The 20803-nt window shown below is 40.5% G+C and overlaps 1 protein-coding gene across 28 annotated transcripts in view; it reads left to right on the top strand.

Annotated features, from left to right (window-relative positions):
- The window catches only part of AOPEP (aminopeptidase O (putative)), a 376610-nt gene that overhangs the window by 256836 nt on the left and 98971 nt on the right, over positions 1–20803 (top strand). For 27 of the 28 annotated variants that reach the window (XR_011531426.1, XR_011531425.1, XR_011531428.1 and 24 more), the window contains one exon: positions 64–138. Coding sequence is in view for 22 of the 28 variants with exons in the window: in XM_070589922.1 (XP_070446023.1) it covers positions 64–138 (75 nt within the window). In the remaining 6 variants the exon portion in view is untranslated. Of the gene's footprint in view, positions 1–63; positions 139–11137; positions 14441–20803 lie in introns of those variants that run through there. The other variant, XM_070589939.1, reaches the window with a different exon arrangement.

Here is a 20803-nt window from a genome sequence, read left to right as displayed (position 1 = left end):
CTGTCGGGCGGCCCTCGGGGCCCGTCGTCCTGTTTAAAGTGCTCCGTGGTCTTTCCACTGCAGGTCGCGAAATGGATTCGAGTGAACCGGAGACCCCGAAAACGAAAACGAAGGGAGACCGAAGAAGTGTTTGAGAAGGTAGGGCTCCCCGCGAGAGCGCGCCGGGTGGAGTTCTCGCTCAGTCTCCCCGTCTGCCCCCCGGACTGGGTCACACAATAGAGCAGCATTTTTTAAAAAGTTTTATTTAAATGTACAGTAAGCCGTAAATTTACGTTAAGAGTTCTATGGAAACGTTGGTTGGTATTCCTAGTGATTGTCAACATCCTCTGTTCTCGTGAAGTGAGAACGACCTGGGATGGAGATTTGTTTCCTGCTCCTTAGAGCAGCAGGACGTAAGTGGGCTCCATTCTTATATTAGACCAGTCGTATTTACTATGGCGGTCTTAGGGTCTCTGAAAACAGGGTGGGGGTGTTCTGAATAAATCGCCCACAGTGTCAGACGTCTCTGGTTGTGATAGATAGAGCGGCACGCTCACTCATTCAGATTTTAGAGACATCTCAAAAATGGAGGGAGAAGATGGAAGAAGTGGATGACTTTTGAAACACTAGGAGGAATTTTGTTTACTGTAAAGCAAATGAGAAATTGTTTTCCTGAATTTAGAATTCCAACAGGTTACTTTGCAGAAGTTTGGACTACCTATTTTCCTGAAGTCGTATTAAGTTAAAAGTTGATTTGTCATTGTAATAAATATTATGAAATAAGGTAAGTAATCTGTTTTCTAAGTGACTTTTATTGAAAATTCTTAAAAGTGAATAATATTTCTACAAAAATGTTACAGCAGGTATGATTTTTGTTGCTTTTGGTTAATTATTTTCCCGTTTTTTGATTCTTGATAGCACCAAGGGATTAAAATAGCGGCCTGTTGTTTTTCTGTTGCTAGAATGTATGATGAATCACTCCTGATTCTGAAGCCAAATTCTTGCTGATAGCATTGCTGCCAACTTCTGTGATGTGTTGCCTTAGTATGGGCATTGCAGTGTCCGAGAGCGTGCACAAAGCACATCATTATGAAGGTGACACCAACATTTCAGAGTGCGTTTGAGGGCACCAAGGGTAGCTTCTAAGAGAATTGTAAAAAGAACTGGCCTAGGAGTATAGGCATTTGCAGCTAGACCTTCAGTGTGTGAAAAGTGGCACTACAGCCCTTCCCTTTTTAAAGAGTCATAGTTGTTACTTTAGTTCAACGGTAATAGGAAAAGGTGTCACAATGAACAGACTTCAGTTTTCTGACCATACTTCACCGTGTTATGGTAGGTTGTATTTGTTTACCTTTCATACTTTAGGTCTTTTTTAAATGTGAGGCGATGAATGAGATCATAAAATGTCCAAAGATGGAAGAATAATTACGGCTCGCTTAGTGTTTAAAAAAAAATATTTTGTAGCTATTTTTTTTTTAAAACCAAAGATAAGATTATCCAAACGCACGGCATATCATCTATAGAAGGGGAAGCCCTTATCTTTGCAGAGTGTTAGGTACCATCACTGTCCAAATGTGGACTAAAAGTAACGGTATCTGTGACACTTAGGATCTGACCACTGCCTTCTGAGAATGAGAAGGGAGGGGACTGAGGATTTTACCTCCCCCACAGTGGGAGCTCTTCGCAGAGCCTCTCCCTGATGGAGGCCGTGGTGTTGGAGCTTACAGGGAGGATGCATGGCTGACTTTTCTTAGAAAATGTGGGCAGCAGTTTTAAAGAGGATATGAAAATGAAGTAGGTTGGGACCAACGTGCCAAACTTCCTTTCAAGGAATGAAGCTTAAAGCTGACTAGCTTTGAGGATGGAGGAGGGGACGGCAAGAAGATGGGACGTTTCTGAGTTGTATCAGAGAATATTAACTATCAGCGTCTCCAGTCTTTCCTCCCGGCTCTGCACAGCAGCCGAGCCCTTTGCCCACTGCTTTGCCTGTCATGCCTAGGAGAGGGTTCGGAGCTCGCTGAGGCAAAGCATGCGATATTTTGAAGCGCGAGGTGAAAGGGAGTGCAATCAGCCACCAAGGAAGAGCATGAGAGCAAATTCCGAAAGACCCAGAGCCAGCTCTCCTGCGCTGGTGGCCAAGGTGCAGCCCCCGATTGCCCCCAAGTGTCTATTCTGAAATACAGATCGACTTCTGTGTGGTAATGAGTATTCAAACTGAGGTCATGTGTTAACCTTTTGCTGAGATTTGAACCTGTTACTAGTAGGAATGTAGGTGGTTAACTTTCTGTTGAGTTTAATAGCCTTTTTAAAATGTCTGCCATGCTGCAAGTAGAAGCATCTTAGTCTTTTTCTTCTCTCATGCAGCCGCTGTATTTTTCTAGAACATTAAAATAACACTATGGTATTTCCTGCTTTAGTTCATTTTATATTACTGTAGAAAAAGAAAACGAGTTTCTATCTGCATCTTCAGGACTGGTGCAGGATTCAGCCTGGATGAGTGAACTGTTCTGTATTGAACTATGCTAGGGCGGATGTAGTCTACATGGAAGTCGAAATCTAATGATGTACACCTGAAATTTATATAATGTTATGAACTAGTGTTACCTCACTAAAAAATTAAAATTGAAAAAATTAAAAGCCCCCAAATTATGCTAGGGTCTTAAAATTTTTCTTCCAATTTTTACTGACTTGTGGAAAGCAGAGTCTTTTGATCTGCCTGAGGAAGAAAAACAAAGAGCAGTGATACAAGCCCAGAGTGTGGAAACGGGCATTGGGCGAGAAGTTACACAGAAAGAATGTAATCTTACAGGAGCTGTTTGTTTTCCCCCTTAAAGAAAATCTCAGAGGTGCTAAGTAGTAGGCACAGCCTGATGTAACTTGAAATACTAGTTGAGTTTTTTGGTGAACTCAGAAGGAGAAGCAAAACAAACTTACCCCGTGCTCAGCTGTGGGTTAAAATAACGAATAAGGAAATAAAGTGCACTGAGTGAGTGAGAGGCACCACCGGAGAAGTGATGGAAGATGTTCCCCCGGCCTTTCTTGGCCGGCTCTTCTGCGTTGTGTCATTCCCACCCACCCACTGGATAGCTCTGCTGTCTACTGTTTTCCTTTCTTATCTTCCTGAAGATACATCATTCTCTCTTGTGCATCATCTTCTATCTTCTCTGACATTTATTTCCATTTTGTTTTATCTTCATACTTTAGCCCTCTTTCCACTGATATAACTGAATTCCATTATACAGTTTTTGTTTTCTTCATTTTAAATTACAAAACTCACTTCTCTTTTGCTTCTGGTCCTTAGATGGGTTTTCTTTGCATTATGGTATTTTTTCCTTTTTCATTATTTTGAGTTCCTTTTATTTGGTTTGAATAATTTGTGCAACAGAAAGGCCAGGAGAACATAAACAACTACACAAAGAACAATCAGGAAGAATGGATCAGTCTGCTCTGCAAGGGGCAGCTTAAACAATGGTGATTGCAGCATTGAATTGTATAATGTATATTTTTAAAAATAGCGTTAATAGATTTTACTAAACAGCTGTTGGTTTTGGAGGAAGAACACACATTTTTTTTCTGCTTTTATCATTAACTGAATCAAAGAAAAATACAAATTATCTGTCGCATTCAAGGATTGAGGAGTAATACGTTTTTATGAATATATACACGTAGAATAATATGAAGTTTTTAATAATTTTATCAGTATTTTAAGGACTAGGATATACTGTAAAATAATATTTTGTGAAATCGTTTATTTGAGGAAAACATATGAATCGCCTATGATTCCTTTAGAGGAAGAAAATTCCAATTTCCAGATTTAAAAGAAGTACCCTTCCCACTTCATGTGTAACTGATAATATTCACAGAAAAAATTTTAGAATACTCATTTCTGGCCATCAGTAAGTATGTATGGTGATGTCAGAAATGTTCATTGGCATACTTTCAAAGCATTGAAAATGCAGCAAGACTAAGATTGGCTACTGTTACCAACGAGCAGTCCTTTATGTGTGTTCGCTTCCAGGCGAGTGGTCTTGGTAAGGCTGAAATTGTCTGGCCTCTGTTACCGTTAGTCATAAGGAACACTAGCAAATGATTTCCAACAAAAGCACCCTTTAGGGTTACCTTAATTCTTCTTCACTGCCAGAACCTGAAAACAATACTCTTGAGCATAAAATTGTTTAAAATTTGGTAAAATTTTCCTTGAAATATCAAGTGAAACATAAAAATCTAGAGAGAGAGTTGTGAAAATGTGGACTTTATAGTATTTATTGGCCATTATAGTGGGAGCCAAATGATAAATTCTATTTTCTGAGTCTTTGAGAAAAATGCTGGAGTTATTTTCTTTGTGATAATGTCCTTCCTAAATTCTGGAGCATTTTCCCTCTACTTTTATTTCATTTGTTCTTTCCACACACTTGATTCTGAACTGCAGTCACTGGTAATGTTGGTATGAATAATAATTCACAGATTTTTTAAGTTGTATGTAAAACCCAACTGAGTTTATGCATTTTGCTACATTTATTGCTCCCTTTAAAGTTTTATATGCTCTAAGAGAATTCTTTTACAATTCTAATGTTGGAATATTCAACATGGTAAAGGTAGGTATACATTTTAAACTAAGAAAATGCTGCTGTTTGTCTTTTGTGACAAAGGTCTGTTTTATATTTGGAAAACAGTATTTAAGACTAATAAAAATTATCTGACTCTTTCTGGGACCAGTAACTGCAGACAGCAACTATGTTAGGCATGACCATGGAGCCATCAGGATACAAAGCTTGGTAAGATGTCACAAGATGAATTTAAGGAGTACTGAGCCAAGAGTCCCTTCAGCTTGTGGGAAGTACGTATGTCGCATTTAGCAAAATGGTAGGAACGAGCAGCCAGTGTTACGCAGCGGAGGCAGCATTCGTGTTGCGTGGCTTCCCAGGCGCTGGTGCTCTTGCCCAGTGAGAATTGATAACTCGTTTACGTTTATATAAGTATAATCTCTTACAATAGCTTCGTTGACACTTGATCTCCATAGGAAAGCTTCATGGATTCTAATGAGTCGCAGCTCTTGAGGCACCAGCCCCCCTCCCTAGCTGTGAGTGGCTTTGTGTCCTGTGTTGTACTGGTTATGCCTTTGGATGACAACTTACTTGAAGGATGGGGGGAGGCAGAGTAATTTATTAAAAGTAATTACAAAGAAACCAAACAAAAGGAGTAATTACAGTGCTGTTAATATGCAATTTGTTATTTTATTGCTGAAGTATTTAGAACTCGGTCTTACTTGTGCGTCTCCCTTTTTTTGTTGTAAATCTCTAACAAATACGTAATTTATTGAATTCTCTGTGCCCAGGTCTTAAGTTAGATCTGGTTTCTCAAGATCTTGGCCTTTTATTGCTTTTCCTCTCTTTTTTTTAAGCTGAACCGTGGAAGAATTGCTGATAAAATGTATTTTTGGTAGCCTCAGGAAGGAAGTCTGATCTGTATAATTTTATACCATTAAATTTTCATCTCTTCTGTAGATTTATTTTTTTAAGAATCTGCAGTTTAAGAAAAAAATCTTCTGAGAATTCTGAGTGTACTAAAATTCCTTCCCCTTTTCGACTAGCATAACAGGGAAAATTATAGTCATCCACTCACCATCATGCACTCATTCACATTATTTTAAAAAGAATCTTTGAATGGAACTATTAATATAATAATAGCTGATACTTGTCATGTGTTCTAAGTGCCTTACCTGTATCATGGCATGTCAGTGTACCATTAAAGTGGTGTCACAAACCGGCAGTATGATGTGAGGATGTTGTAGGCTGCATCAGACGCTTTGTGAAAGTAGATGAGGGATAAACAAATCAAATAATTGCTTGGGAAAAGAATGCTTTGGGCAAAATTGAGAAGTTCTATTTAATACAGGCTGTTGACAGTCCTAGACCACCAGCGTAAAGCACACATGTCTAAATTGGGAAAATCTCAACCAGCGTGTATTTTGAAAACACTTGGAAGTGTGCAGATAATTATGCTATTGTTGATTTTAGCAGATTTGATGCCAGCAGCCGTCGACTCTTCTGTGCCATGAAAGATGAAAGCCATTTTAATATAAAACATGAAGACTTTGGCTGGAAAGGGGAGGTGGGCAGATAAAAATTTCGTGGCTTTCTAGTTGCTTTTATAGGAAGCATTAGTTACAGTCCTGTGACACATGCTTTACTTGACAGTCACTCTTGTCCTAGGCATTTTAACGAGCTGCTGTTTTGTGCCTGGTATGATATGGCACCAATAAGATGCATTATTTTAGTAGCACCTACTGGTGTCGATATAGTTTAGGGCCTGTCATTGTTTCCGTTAATCTTCGGCCGACAGTAGCCTGTATCTTTAAGTCTAACCAACAGGTGTTTCATTCATATTTCTGGGTCTCTGCACACAGCAAAAATGACATTCAAGCCTTGTATCTCCAATACTTAGAAAAGGACTGGATCACGTGCAGCCTCCATAAATATTTGTTGAATGAAGTAGATGAATGAATCCCCAAAATGGCAGTTATCTGATAAAGTCATACCTAGCTATTGCATTTTTAAAACATTTTGATGTCCAGGTTTTTATTTAATTATTTTATTCTTTAATGAGAGAGGTTTTCATTAAAGGACATTTGGTAGAACTTTTCTAGCGTTTGTCATGGGGCATCTTTTTCATCCCTTCTATAAAGAGAGTGCAGAATCAGGAAGGTTTGACACTGCTCCCAACTCTGCCACCTAATTATGTGCTCCTTGAGTTTGTCACTTGACTTTTGCTTTCATCTGAAAATCCTTTTATTTAATAGGCCAGTTAAGCCAATTTACATTCAATATAAAATGAATATGTTTGGCTTTGATTCTTGCGTAGAGTTTTATGATTTTTTTGGTCCATTTTTTGATATTTAACAAGGCTTATATTTTTGTTCTAATGGGTACTTTGATATAATACATTTTTGCCTCTCTTGTCTACTTTTTTGCTCTTATGTATTGATTGCCTGCTATGAGCAGTGATGAAATTAGATATTAACTTTTTCTTGCCCCTCCCCTCTTTTCTTCTCTTATGTGACTTGAAATACTGTCTTTTTACTTCCAGATAATACCTTTAACGTAGTCAGTAAGTCGGCTGTATTTTTCATGTATTCTTTCCATTCTGTCCCCACCTTTGATAGCTGTACTGTATTTATGATGTCGGAATATATAGAGATTACATACTACCCTGTATCCTTGATAAAATCACTTAGTTTTAGTTCTGCAAGTAAATCCTATATTTAATGCTCATCATCCGCTCTTATATTGATTTCGGTCATTTTGGTTTTTTGAAGCCAGTTCTGCAGTAGATTTCTCAGGAAGAGCTTGGGGCAACCATGTTTCCTGAGTTCTTGCATGTTTAAAGTTTGTGCTCTTTATACGTGAAAGTCACTTCAACTAGACATAAAATCCTTGGGTCATGTTTTCTTAAGTATTTTAAATATGTTACTCCATTGTCTTGTGTAAGACATTTCAGAGTGACCTGTCTTTTCACCTGGATGCTCAGATTTTTTTCTTTAAATTCTCAAAATTTTATTCTAACGTTCCTTTGTGAGTCAGTTTTCCCAGTTGTCGCTTGGCTTTTTAGCTTTATTTTCCTCATTTGTAAAATGAGAATAATGATAACTTTTCTTGCCTGCTCAGTGAGTGGATTTGGAGACCAAACAAGATAGTGTATATAAAGTGCCTTAAATTTATTTTACTTTCTTGTGACCTTTTCAAGTCCCGTGTTGTAAGAAACTTGAAAATTTAGAGTGCTTCATTTTATGGACAGTCGGACTTGAGTTGACTCTATTTTTGTGAGAAATCTGAAGTGGATACTCTGAAGCCTTTTGTCTACATCCTGACAAATAGTCTCCCCCTGGTTCCATGTGCTCAGCAGTTTTCTGCGCCCGCACGTGGAGGACAACTGGTCTAAAAGCAGCAGTGCTTTCTGAAAGTATCTCATTTAGAAAACTGTAGCTCCGCTCTGTTCTCCTCGCAGTCTTGCCCGTCATATGTTAGTTTCCCACACAGATCTCTCGGTTTACGTGATCTTAGTTTATATGTGCATAGAACGATACAGAGACAAAAATTAAAGGACTGTTTTTCAGATAATGAGGAGAGCTGAAAACCCAAGTCAGTGTAATCAGCCAACATGTTTTCTTGGATTTGTTGTACATAAGGCCCTGTGCAAGAAGCTGCTGGAAAATACCAAAGAAACAGGAGATGTCATTTCTGGCCATTGGAGATAAAACATTCAACATATCAAAGATCATTTACAAAGCAGCATGTGATAAATAAATCCAAACCAGGGTAGCGCACACTAGGGACATGAGTATAGGATGCGTTTTACCTGAGGCTACTCTGGACTAGAGTTTCCATGCCTGGGCCTTGTTTTGATAAAGCAACCCTTTACACATGCGGGCTGGAAGTTATGGTGGGAAATTGGGTAATTGAATTAACTGAATCCATTTTAATGCTTTTACCTGATTTGTAAGCACAGATAGGAGTTTGATTGACATACATATAAATAGTGTTAGTGTCTTTATTTGAATATGCGATTTTTAAAAATAAATTCGTCTAATGTTTTGCAAGTAAGGCTGGAACCCATCATAGAAATTCTGCTGACACTTATGAATCAGGGTGATTTGGAAACTCGAGTCTAGAAATGTAATACTGCCTATAATTCTGTTCATAACACATTCCTTATTAAATTCTATGTTTATTTAAACAGTTTATTTACTAACTTCATTGCATATCCACAAGATAAAAAACCCTGAGTAAGGAGTAGAGAGTACAGAGGTGAATGGAAAACAGTCCTCAAAGAATTTACAGTTGAGATGTAAAAAACTGTGAAGAGTAGAAAACAGCGTTGACTCAAACCTGTATCGGAGGTTCGATAGGTATGTACACAGAGCACTGTGAATCTTGGGTAAGGAGAGGAAGTTGTATCGTTCTGGGCTGTTTGCCTTGTCCACACTGAGAGCAGGGTACAAATATTTGTTCCAGTTCGTTCAATTTTTGTTATTTTGTAGAATTGAGGATACTATAATTTCTTAGAATTCCGATTGTCTTCATGAGAACCTATGGAAACTGTGAAATTAGTGTTTCTCTTTGGCTCACTAATGTAAAATCAAGGTGCCGAAGCAAGTGTTGGCCACCTCTGAGCTGGGGGACATAAAGTTTTTAATCTATTTCACTCTGTTATTTTTCCTTTTATTTGCATTGTTAAGTTTTGGGGGGTTTTTCCTTCCCTCTAAAATGTTTGGTCGTGGGGCAAAATGGGAAATGAGAATGTTTAAGAATTAGGAGGGTGACTTCAAGTTCCAGAACTTTGCAGAATTCCCATCTCATGATTTTTAGACGTTGTTTTGTCATTCAAAAAGCATCCCACACGTTTTCAGCACCACAGATAAAGCATGACCTCTTTTTCTTAAAATTACTTTTAAAAAATAGTTATATACTCCTTCTATGCTTCTGATGATGAGAATAATGGACTCATCAAGTGGGCCACAAAAATGGTGTTAAGTGTATGTCCAAGTCACTTAACAATTTTGTATCTATAAATCAAGAAATGTTGGTTTTTCAGAGTATTAAGTTCTAAATTGTACATCTTTGAAGATTCAGATTTTATATATATGAAAGCAGGAAAGCAAATTGATTTGCAATAATTAATACTAGAGAAATCATATAAAATGGGAAAAATGGTCTCAGAATATATTTTTTTACTTTTCTGGCATTTTCATAGAAAAGGCAACAGTAGTCATTTTTTTGTGGCCTCATTTATAACTGAAAGCTGTAAAGCTCATGCTTTTAGTTTTCTGTGTCCAAGAAAAGAAATTCATGATATCCATGAAGGGAATGAGATGTTAAAGGGGAACAGCAGAAACAATCTAGAAGAGAAACAGAACATACCTCTGGATTGTGTTCGTATACAATTTGGTGTCTTATTTTTTTCTCCTGTCTCCTCTCACACAAATTTTAGTTGTCAGTGTTGAAGATACACCTGTAACATTTATTCCTGACAATGGCGGTAAAGGATGCTGAGTGCTCCTGTAGACTACAGAAGATGGCGGTTCTGATTCTCTCTCTGAACACCTTGATTGAGTTATATGTTGTGTATATTTTGTATGCCATAAAATTCACCCATATGCAGACCGTTGAGTTTGAAGAAACTTATACAGTTGTGCAACAATCACCACAATCTAGTTTTAGAACATTTCCATCACCAAAATGTTCTCTCTTGTCCATTTGTGGTCAGTCCCTGTCCCTACCCCTAGCCCCAGGCAATTGCTAATCTGTTTTCTGTCTTGATAGTTTTGCCTTTTCTAGAAATTTTGTATCAGTGGAATCATACACACTTTAGTCTTCTAGACCTGGCTTCTTTCATTTATCATAGTGTTTTGAGGTTTAGCAGTGTTGCATGTATCAATAATTTGTTCTTTTTTATTATAAAGTAGTATTCCATTCGTTGTCTGGATATACTACATTTCGTTTATGTGTTTCTTTTTTTTTTTTTTTTTTTAAAGATTGGCACCTGAGCTAACAATTGTGGCCAATGTTTTTTTTTTTTTCTGCTTTATCTCCCCAAATTCCCCCGGTACATAGTTGTATATCTTAGTTGCAGGTCCTTCTAGTTGTGGCATATGGGACGCCGCCTCAACGTGGCCTGACGAGCGGTGCCGTGTCCATGCCCAGGATCTGAACCAGCGAAACCCTGGGCCGCTGCAGCGGAGCGTGCAAACTTAACCACTTGGCCACGGGGCTGGCCCCTGTCTGTTTCTTGGTTGACAGGACATTTGGATTTTTTTGCAGTTTTTGCTGTTAGGAACAGTGGTTTCCCTGTCTTTGTGGAGACATTTCTCTTGGGTCGACACCTAGGACCCATGTGACTTGGCCATATGGCTGGTGCATAGTCAACTTTTTAAGAAACTGCTAAACTGTTTTCCAAAGTGGCCGCACCATTTTACATTCCCACAGCAGTTTAAGGTGCCCAGTTTCTTTACCTCCTCATCAGCACCTGACATTGTCAGATTTCTGTATTTTAGATGTCCTCATGGGTGGTGAACCATGCTTCTGCACTTCATGCTTTTATTTCTTGTGAGGACCTGAAAGTGTTTACATACCCTCATATGCTTTTGTCCCCCCTTTTACAGAGCAGAAGGCAGTAGCACTGTAAGTGGAGCATCTGATGTCTGACCCGGGATCCTCAGATGAGTCATCGAGCCTCGAGCCCTCGTATGGCAGTTGGAGTCCCAGCGACCTGCTTTTGTTCTGACTCTTGGCTCCCTGTGACTCAGGGTCCTCTTTGTCTTCGTAGCCTTGTTAAGAGTGGTGGTTTTGATATTTGTAGAATGATCATTCTTATCCTCTCTAGAATTTTACCTGATGAAATCTGGTTGTTTTCTGCAGAGCTGTGGCTGTGTCTTGGGGAGCTGACCCTCTGCTCCTTAATTGCCATGCGTAGGCCTTGGCTGGCTCAGGCCTGGCTCCCGAGCCCTGTGCCACCATGTGTCATCCTGTCAAAGGGGGTAGATACTTGCCTCTCCAGAGCCTTGAGGGGTAGTTAAGTGAGGTGACTTGTCTAAAACAGCTGGCACTTAGTAAATATTTAATACACTGTAGAGTACTTCTCCAATAGGATTGTGAAAGGCTGATTACCTGCTGGCATGTGGATAGTAACACTATGCATTTGATTTGTTCTCCTTCATGACAGTGAGACAGGAAGACATTCTTAAATTTATTCACAGACTTAAAGCAATCAGCCTTGGTCTCTTGCAGTAGCCATTCCTTGGTCTGCAGCAGATTCCGCAGTAGCGCTTTCACAGCTGTGCATGTCTTGTCTCTGTGTCTTGACTTTCTTCAAGAAGACCGGTCATGTTTCTCAGAGCCACTGTGTGGTTTTATTTGCATCTCTCTTCAGTTTGTCCACTATAGTAGAATAAAATTGTCATTGTTTCTGTTCCAAATTGGAAGCTCCCAAAGTGTTCTTCAGGCTGTCGGTAAGATTTGCGTTTTAGAGAGCTCCATTTTAGATCAATCTACAATCATTTTTTATACTAAATAAGTCCTTGCTTTTGTTTCTTTCACCCACACTGTTTTGAAGTTTCTTTCTTTTTTTTTTAAGATTGCCCCTGAGCTGCATCTGTTGCCAATCTTCCTTTTTTTCCCCTTTTCTCCAAAGGCCCCCAGTACGTGGTTGTATATTCTAGCTGTAGGTCCTTCTAGCTCTGCTATGTGGGACGTCTCCTCAGCATGGCCTGATGAGCGGTGCTAGGTCCGTGCCCAGGATCCGAACTGCCAAACCTCTGGGCTGCTGAAGTGGAGCATGCGAACTCAACCACTTAGCCATGGGGCCGGCCCCCAGATTTGAAATTTCTTTGAAGACTGGTGGAACTTATAGAGATACTTAGCTAACAAAAGGCACTTACTCTCGGGCACATCTCTTCCATTGTCACTGTGTGATGTGTTTCTGCTCTAACAGAAGGTTTCAGCTACCTCTGGTACCTCTCACTAGACAGCATTACAGCGTTCAGTTTATTTCATGGCAAGAGTCAATTCTAGTACAGGTGGTTGTCTGTGAAATGGTTATTTTCTCTGAAATGATTCTTGGCCATGTTGAGTTTCTAAATGTTAAAGAGAACACAGTTTTTGGATCTGTGGAAATCTCATCTTGGTACCATGCTGCTGCACAGAACATGGGAAGAGCTAAAATGTTGAGGTAACTTCAGAAAATAAAATCACCACCAGCAAGGAGCTGTTTAAAATAACTGGAAAAATTATAAATCACGCAACTGGAGGAGTGTGCTAGTGAATATATGTTGTGAAAGCTACTTGAGGTCCTAAACACTCGTGTGTCCTGGGCTGCAGAAGAGGAGATGGAGGAGGGAGAATGTCACCTGGGAAGTTGAATAATTCTTGTCATTTTAGGGCTTGATTTGGGAGGCTTGAAGGACCGGAGTTGTTAGATGCGGGGAAGGCCTTCCAGCCTCTCTAACTCTAGCCCTTAGTTTACGTGTGAGAATATGGAGGCCCTGGGAGGCTTTAGGGCATAGGCCAGAGCCCAGATCTGTTCCCCACTCCACCCCCCTTTTTTTTCTCTTTTTTCAACTCTGCCTGGGGAGCGCCCCACAGTAGGCTGTGAGGCAGAGCGGCTTTGAGTTCTGCGTGAGGAGAAATGAGTCAGCCTGGTCTTTGTTGGGTTGTAGGCCATGTTGGAAAGAAGGTCTGAGAGACTCAGGAGGCCCCTACAAGGCCATCCCTTGTGGCCTAGCACCACCTCCAGAGTGAGGGCCTTTTCCAGGTTTCCAGAGAACCGTCCCCTCCTGGCTTGGTTGGGTGTGGACTGAGCCAGATTTTCAGGGCTCAGTCATTCCAAAGAGCAGGCAGAGACTTCAGGGTGAGGCAGCTGGGTGTCTGCAAGGGTTGACATGAAATTTTGGTTTTCATATTAGTGAGTTTTACAAGGCACAGATCATTTGAGGTTTTGTGATACTTGTCACAAACCAAGCAACTATGACATGAAAATGTTGCTGTTGTTTTGTAATCAAATATAATTATGACCAGATAACTAGGCATTTTATTTTGGAATACAGTAAAGGTACTCTCACAAATGCCTTTCCTTCAGTCTGTGCAGATATTTTCTTTTGGGTAAGGAAGATTAGCCCTGAGCTAATACACCTGTTGGCACTCTTCCTCTTTTTTTGCTTGAGGAAGATTAGCCCTGAGCTAACGTCTGTGCCAGTCTTCCTCTGTTTTGTAGGTGGGATGCTGCCACAGCATGGCTTGATGAGTGGTATAGGTCTGTGGTATAGGATCCGAACCCACAAACCTGGCCTACCGAAGTAGAGCATGCTGAACGTAACCACTGGGGCACAGGGTCTGCCCCTGTGCAGATGTTTTTTCGTGTATGTGTTATTACTTTTTCTAAAATGCAGGGCTGCTTTCCATGTTTATACATAATTCGTACGTTGATGTATTGCAAATTTAGGGTTAAGTGAAGTTTTTCTACAGTTTCTCTGACTTGGCTGTTTGCTTACAGGCTGAATCAAACCACCTCCACCCCCAGAACAGTGTTGATAAAACTAATGCTGAACTTGGATTAGGAAAGGTTTGCTTCCCCAGAACTTTCTGTACTGTTGGCAGGGCAGAGTGAGTGGGAATGTTATAGTTTAAGAAAAAAGCTGCTTATGTTTTCTCTGCAACGCAGCTGACAAATACAGAAGGATAGTGTCCAAAATGAGCAGGTGAAAACCAAAGGTAAGTACTGAGCTGCTTCAGACTTGTAGAAGGTGCCCTTCCTTCCCTCCCAGCAAAATGAAAGGTGTTGGAGAGAAGGCACTGGATATTACTCCTGCATTGCTAATCCTGGCATACTTTGAGTCTTTATTCGAGATTGTCACTGACTTGGTCAACAATAGCATTACCCAATATAGAGCATCAGATTATAATAAGACAAATCTAAACGATGCTGAACTATCTTCCAAGAAAGGATTACTGATATATCACTGTGCATGTATAGCTTGGGTGCATGTGCATGCAAACACACACACACACTCACTCACACTCTATGTCGTTGGCCTTTGACCTCCAAGCAGGAGAGGTTTCGGCCAAGGCCTGCTATGTGACCGCTGTCTCCTGTCTTGGAGGGAAGCTGCAGGCACTGTTTCCAGAGCTAGCACTATTTGCCTCTGCCTCTGCCTCACACTCCCAGAGACCTGCCCTGTGCATGGTGCAAAGTTGTTGTCATCATGAGCCATCCTAGGGAGAGGCCCAGTGGAAAAAGTGGAGGTGGAGCAAACTGGGGTCCAGAATGGAAGGCGAAAGAGATGTTTTTTTGTTTAATTTTGCTTAACTTCACTTTCTCTTTTTTGAGAGCTACTGTGATCCTGATGGAGTTCCAGATAATAGAAGAGAGGAAATCTAATTTGTTGCTACAGGACGCCTCACTCCTGTGTTCAAATTCTTAAACAGGAAGGGGAGAGAAGGGTAGAATAAGCATGAGTGATTGGTGTAGATTTTGAACATGTATTTGTAATTTCTCAGTTTTTAATTTTTTGTATCAGCCCTATTTTGTGATCATGCACGTTACAGAGAAGAGAGGGGGACGTAGTATAAATATATGTGATCATCGGTATTCTCATTACTGGTCTTTCAAATTATCTTACAATAATCTGGAGGGTGAGCCACATCATTTACATGAGGATTAAGAATAATGTAATATCTCTATGCTATTCTTGGTGGCGCTTTTCCTGTGAAAAACTATTACTAGCATATTTGGAAATGCTTATTTTTTTTTAAAGACAGTTATAGTAAATCTTAATATCAGAAATAATTCAAAATCAAAATAAAGTAGCTATTTTAACAGTAGCTCAGTAGAAGGAGTTCGTTTGTCAAGAGCATTTATTTCCCAAGCAATTTTCCAATTCTAGTTTTTTTTAGCAAGAGAAATGTTAATCTGTTGTGGATGGACCCTTTTTCTTCTCTTTTTCCGAGAACGCATGCGGTTTCCATTAACTTCTCCCTCTACAGAAGTTTGCAGATGGCCGCAGCTGATGCCTGTAGGTCATCTGTGCTCTTAGAATTAAATTGAAATCGTAAAGTACATTTCTTCCCCTCTGTAAGTCTTTCACAACATTGAATTCATATTCCGATAGGTGGATTGAAATCCTGTCTTCACCCTGATTAGCTTTTTCACCTTGGACAAACTAGCCTGTGTAAGCCTCAGTTTTCTGCGTCTATAAAATAGTAACTGAAAGCATTGAGCAAAGAGCTGCCACTGAGTCATTGCTCACCAACATTAGTTACTCATCATGGGCTTTTCCAGTACCATTATCAGAGTTTAAAGTCATTTGTCGCCTGTGGGTGTATTATGAGAACAGAAGGAGTTTTGAGAACCAATAGGATAGACTAAGAAATGCAGCCACAGGAAGGATGGCCATCAAGACGCATGTTTGGGACATCAGCCTGGCATGTATGGGCCAGCGGAAGTGTCCCCAGCATTGAGACCAGGGAGGCAGCCCACTTACTTCTCTGGCAGGTTCCAGCCACACCTACAGGTGCACCTGTCTCCCAAGCTGACCCAGGAATCTGCTCTGTGCGGCCACTCTGCCCCAGGCAAATACTGCCTTGGGTTCTGTTGGAAGTTTCCACTAGGCTCCTCCAAAGAGAGTTTTAGTTGAAGTCATCAAAGCTGTTTTATTGATTTGGGTTCAGGCCTTAGTTAAAGTGATCTCAATTCGCAAAAGGTCTGGCCATCCAGAAGTACAGTGCTTGCTGGTGTTCTGAGCACTAGAATTCCAGGAAGCTTTCAAAAACAAGTGTTGAGATATTGTCTCCACCCCCAGTAACTATGGAGGTCTGATTTTACAGTTACTATTATTATGTAGCACTGGCTCAGAATAGGTAGTAAGTTTCCTGAGGTGCTGACTTAACTAATGGAAATCCACTTAGACGCTGAAGAAGTGGGCCCAGTGTTTGTCTCAACTATGAGTAATGTGTTATGTATGATTTAAAAAGGCTGCTCAGAACGTCCTTATGTAAATCAAGGATCGATCTTTTTTAGAAAGAAGGTTTTATAGATAACCGTAACATTATTTGATAATCAGACATCATTTTCAAGTAGTTAAAGGGTCGTTGGACAAAAACCAGTGGACTGACTTTGGCTTCCTAATTGCTAAGGATTGAAACTTCACATGCCCTCTAAATTATGAGTGTGCTTGCATTTTTTATGGGAAAGAAATTATTTCTTTAGGTAGGATAATTTTCATGTCAAATGTTATATTAGCCAGCTAGCTCTATCAGATCATGCAGGTTGCCACTTGTACTCACCTGATCCCTACTTTTTCCCTGTGAAGTTTATTTTAAGTAAGGATTAAGGAATGAGAGAGAAAGTGGGATGGGAATGAGGGGAATGAATCATGAGAAAACACTCCTGGTCATTTTCATTCGACCTTGGCATTCTTGGAATATTCTTAACCTCTGTTGACAGAGAGCAGCAGTTGAGTGCAGGATCATGCACAGTAAGGGGCAATGTGGGCCCTGAGGAGGCCTCTGCAATGTTCTCCCCCTCTTCTCCCAGCCGATGCTCTACCTCTCCATGAGTGGTGAGAGTGACTGGAAGGATTTGACAGGTCAAGGGGGCGCCCCTCAGCCGATAGCCACAGCTGTTTGCAGATGTGTGTTCCTGTGACTCGTGTATGCAGACTCACTGTCCCAGGCGGTGTGTGTTCCGGGCCAGGAATATGCGGCCTGCCACACCAGTGGGGCCTGTTGACCAGTTTGTCTGCCAGTGTGTCTCTGAACGGAGGGAGAATGTTGGTAGGGAGAACAGTTTTATTGCTTTCTTCTCCAAATAGAGGAAATACTCAAGGGTGGTGGGAGAGAAGGGGATAAATATAGCATTTCCGTTTTCCTGCCCATTCTACTCTTTTCCACAGTGTATTTCACTTCATAAGATGGGTTTTTGTCCTATCAACTTCAGCTAAAAATAATTCCATACTGTTTCTTTCAGATTGGCCCGCTTATCACTTATGTACTTACTATTATTATTATTTTCTTATTCAGAAACTTTTGTACAGGGACGTATAAGATGCTCCTAAGATCCTTGTCTTCTGGACATGGTACCTGTGCTGTGGCTTCTGCCTGGGACGTCCTTTGAGTAGCTGGCAGGGGCAGTCTTGGTGTCCTGGCTATAGATGGTCAGAAAACTCTAGAGATTCTGACTAATTTGTGCTTGCTCTTATTTTTTCCATGACCTGCTTCTGAGCAGGGCCGTTCTGTAGGCTTGTCACCCTGCCCCTTCCAGCCTTCCGTCAATGAGTACTGTCAGCCCACAGCACTCAGACATGGCTCCAGAGTCTGTTCGTCGTCCACAGCAACAGTGCCAGATGCCGTCCAGTCCCTTGTCCTGCCAAGAAGGGGTCTGTCATGAGTCTGTAAAGCAGAGCCAGCACACTGGCAAAAATTGCCTCATTAGGAGATGGAAAGGGAAGGCAAGATGGGTTGCCTTAGGATATTGTACACGGTATGCCTGTTTACCAGATTGAGGTTTTTCATTATGTAGAATGGCAAAATGATTAAGTTGATACTGATTTTAACAAATAAAACCTAACTTTGAGGTTTGGCAGGTAAGTGGCTTGTATTAGATTTTGTTACATGAACTAAACATAAGAATTTCCCTAGTTCCCCATTTCCTAATTGTTCAGAGTGTCCATTATCGTGCTTAGTCTAGTGCCTGGTCCGGGTTTGCCCACTACAAAGGTCCTATGTTTGTAGGGCAGTGGACTCCCTGCGTTCCCAGGCCCCCCACTGCCCCCACCCGCAACACGCAGTAATAAGTAAGCTACTTGTGGTTACTGGCTAATAGGGTCGTGACCCGGTATGAACTCTGTAATGAGGAAAGAGCAGATTTATTTGCTCCGCCTGTGTGCCTCCCTCCCCCTCTGCTCCTTTATTATCTTTAAGAGGAAATTGAATAGCAAAATTCTGCATTCTTATAATGTTAATGGCCTGATGTCATCTTTTCCACTCTGGAGTCAAGAAAGTAACAGGGACAACCAAAACACAGATTTAATGCTTGGTAGCTGCCCCGGGCTTCAGCAGTAGGCTTGGTGCATGTGTGTATATGGATTTTTAACAGCTTGTGTAAGGTGTAATGTACGTACCATAAAATTCAGTGTCCTCTTCACTGGTTTTCAGTAAATTTGCCAAGTTGTGCAGTCATTGCCAGAATCCAAATTTAGAACATTTCCATTATCCCAGAAAGATCCCTGGTGCCCATTAGCAGTCACTCCTCATTTCCCTCCTCTCCCCAGCCCTAGGCAACCAGTAATCTATTTTCTTTTTCTATAGGTTTGCCTGTTCTGGAAATTTCATATCAATGGAATCATATAATATATGATCTTACCGCATTCACCTTGTTTCACTCAGCATAATGTTTCTGACATTCATCCATGTTGTAGCACGTATCAGCAGTTTGTTCCTTTTTATTCCTGAATAGTATTCCATTGTATGGATATACCACATTTTGTCTGTCTTCTTACCAGTTGATGGACGTTTGGGTTGTTTCCAGTTTGGGGCTGTCATGAATAATGTTGCTATAAAGACTCACACAGGTCTTTGTGTTTATGTGTTTTCAGTTCTCTTGGGCAGATACCTAGGAGTCAAATAGGAAATTTATATTTAACTTTTTAAGAAACTTCCAACTTGTTTTCCAAAATGGCTGCCCCATATTGCATTCCCACCAGTGATGTATGAGGGTTTCAGTTTCTCCACATCCTTCCCACAGGCTGTATAGAAGGAATAACCTTAACCTTTGACTCTTCTTTGATTTTTTTTTTTTCTGCTTTATCTCCCCACATCCCCCCGGTACATAGTTGTATATCTTAGTTGCAGGTCCTTCTAGTTGTGGCATGTGGGATGTGGCCTGATGAGCGGTGCCATGTCCGTGCCCAGGATGCGAACTGGCGAAACACTGGGCCGCCGGAGCGGAGCGCGCAAACTTAACCACTCAGCCATGGGGCTGGCCCCTCTTCTTTGATATTTTTATGCACAAAAGAAAGCTGGGAACTATTTTAAGTTTTTTGCAATTTTTCAAGAATTGTTAACATATTTAAAAAGTTGTAGTCATTGTACTCTATCCTGTCTAATCTCTAGGTTCTGCCACCAGTCATGCTTGCAATAGTTTGACAAATTCCATTTAATTATGTTTCTTTTTTGTAGACTTGATAATAAATTATGGAGGATGTATGTGTGTATGTGATGTTTATTATCTAAAGATTAAATTAGTTTACCTTGAGAAGCGGTTTTTTGGTACTTTTTTTTAGTTTCTTTGTTATTCAAACCAAAGGTTCTAAGTTTATATTTCTGATTATACACATTGTTTTAATATAGAGCAGGCGTGCGTGTATCTATAGAACTATGTTTTATGGTGCTTTAAATAATTAAATGGTAAAGTTTCTAGTTTATAGAATTGAATAGCTTTTCAGGGTTCTTTATTAAAAATGCAACTAGGAATATTTGTATGAATCTGGGCTATTTCCAAAGGCCTCACAGAAGTTGTACAGGAAGAATTTATCACATCATTTGATATGGCGGGGACTACTGTGCCTTTAAAGACCAAATGATAAAAGTTGCTCATTATTTGTGTTTATTCTAGAATTTGCAAGTATGTTTTATTTTGGCAGTGAGCTTATCAAATAAAGTTATATTTCTAAATAAGTCATACACTCAGTCACAACTGAGCACTCTGGTAAAATAGATCTTTTATCATGGGTGAGGTTCATGACCACTCTTTGGATGTGAGCAGAAGCATGAGTCTGAGAACACTTGTTGCAGGCGCATTTGTCTTGTGAATCTGTGCTTGTCCAAGGTAAAGATAATATTCTTCAGGCAGGTACCCCACCTACCAAGAGGAAAGGATAAGAGGCACCCCAGTGCCAAGTGACAGAAGTCCCCGGGAGGGAAGTAGCAGCAGAAGTGATCTTATGATCTGATAGCTGAAGAGATAATCTCAACTGTATACAGTTTGCATGAATTAGTCTGGCCTCCATAGGCACTTTGTCATGTAGGGGCAGTATGGCATAAAAGAGAGGTTCTCAGAGGCAGAATCGCCTCCATGGGAGTGATATGGGTGTCACAGTGATTGGGGGTGGTCCTGGCCTTTAGTGGGCTGAGTCCAGGAACATTATGCCTGCAATGCACAGCACTTTCTAGCAAGGCAAGGAATTACGCCACCTCCCGCACAGCCTTCACATGCCTGCTGGAGAGTTATACAGGTGAAAAACCTGTGTCTAATATTTGAGCTTAGAACCTAACTCTTC

Source organism: Equus przewalskii, chromosome 22 (assembly GCF_037783145.1).
Source record: "Equus przewalskii isolate Varuska chromosome 22, EquPr2, whole genome shotgun sequence".
In the NCBI taxonomy this organism is placed as follows: Eukaryota; Metazoa; Chordata; class Mammalia; order Perissodactyla; family Equidae; genus Equus; species Equus przewalskii.
The sequence above is the reverse complement of the archived record's forward strand: the minus strand, read 5'-3'. Positions and strand labels throughout refer to the sequence as shown.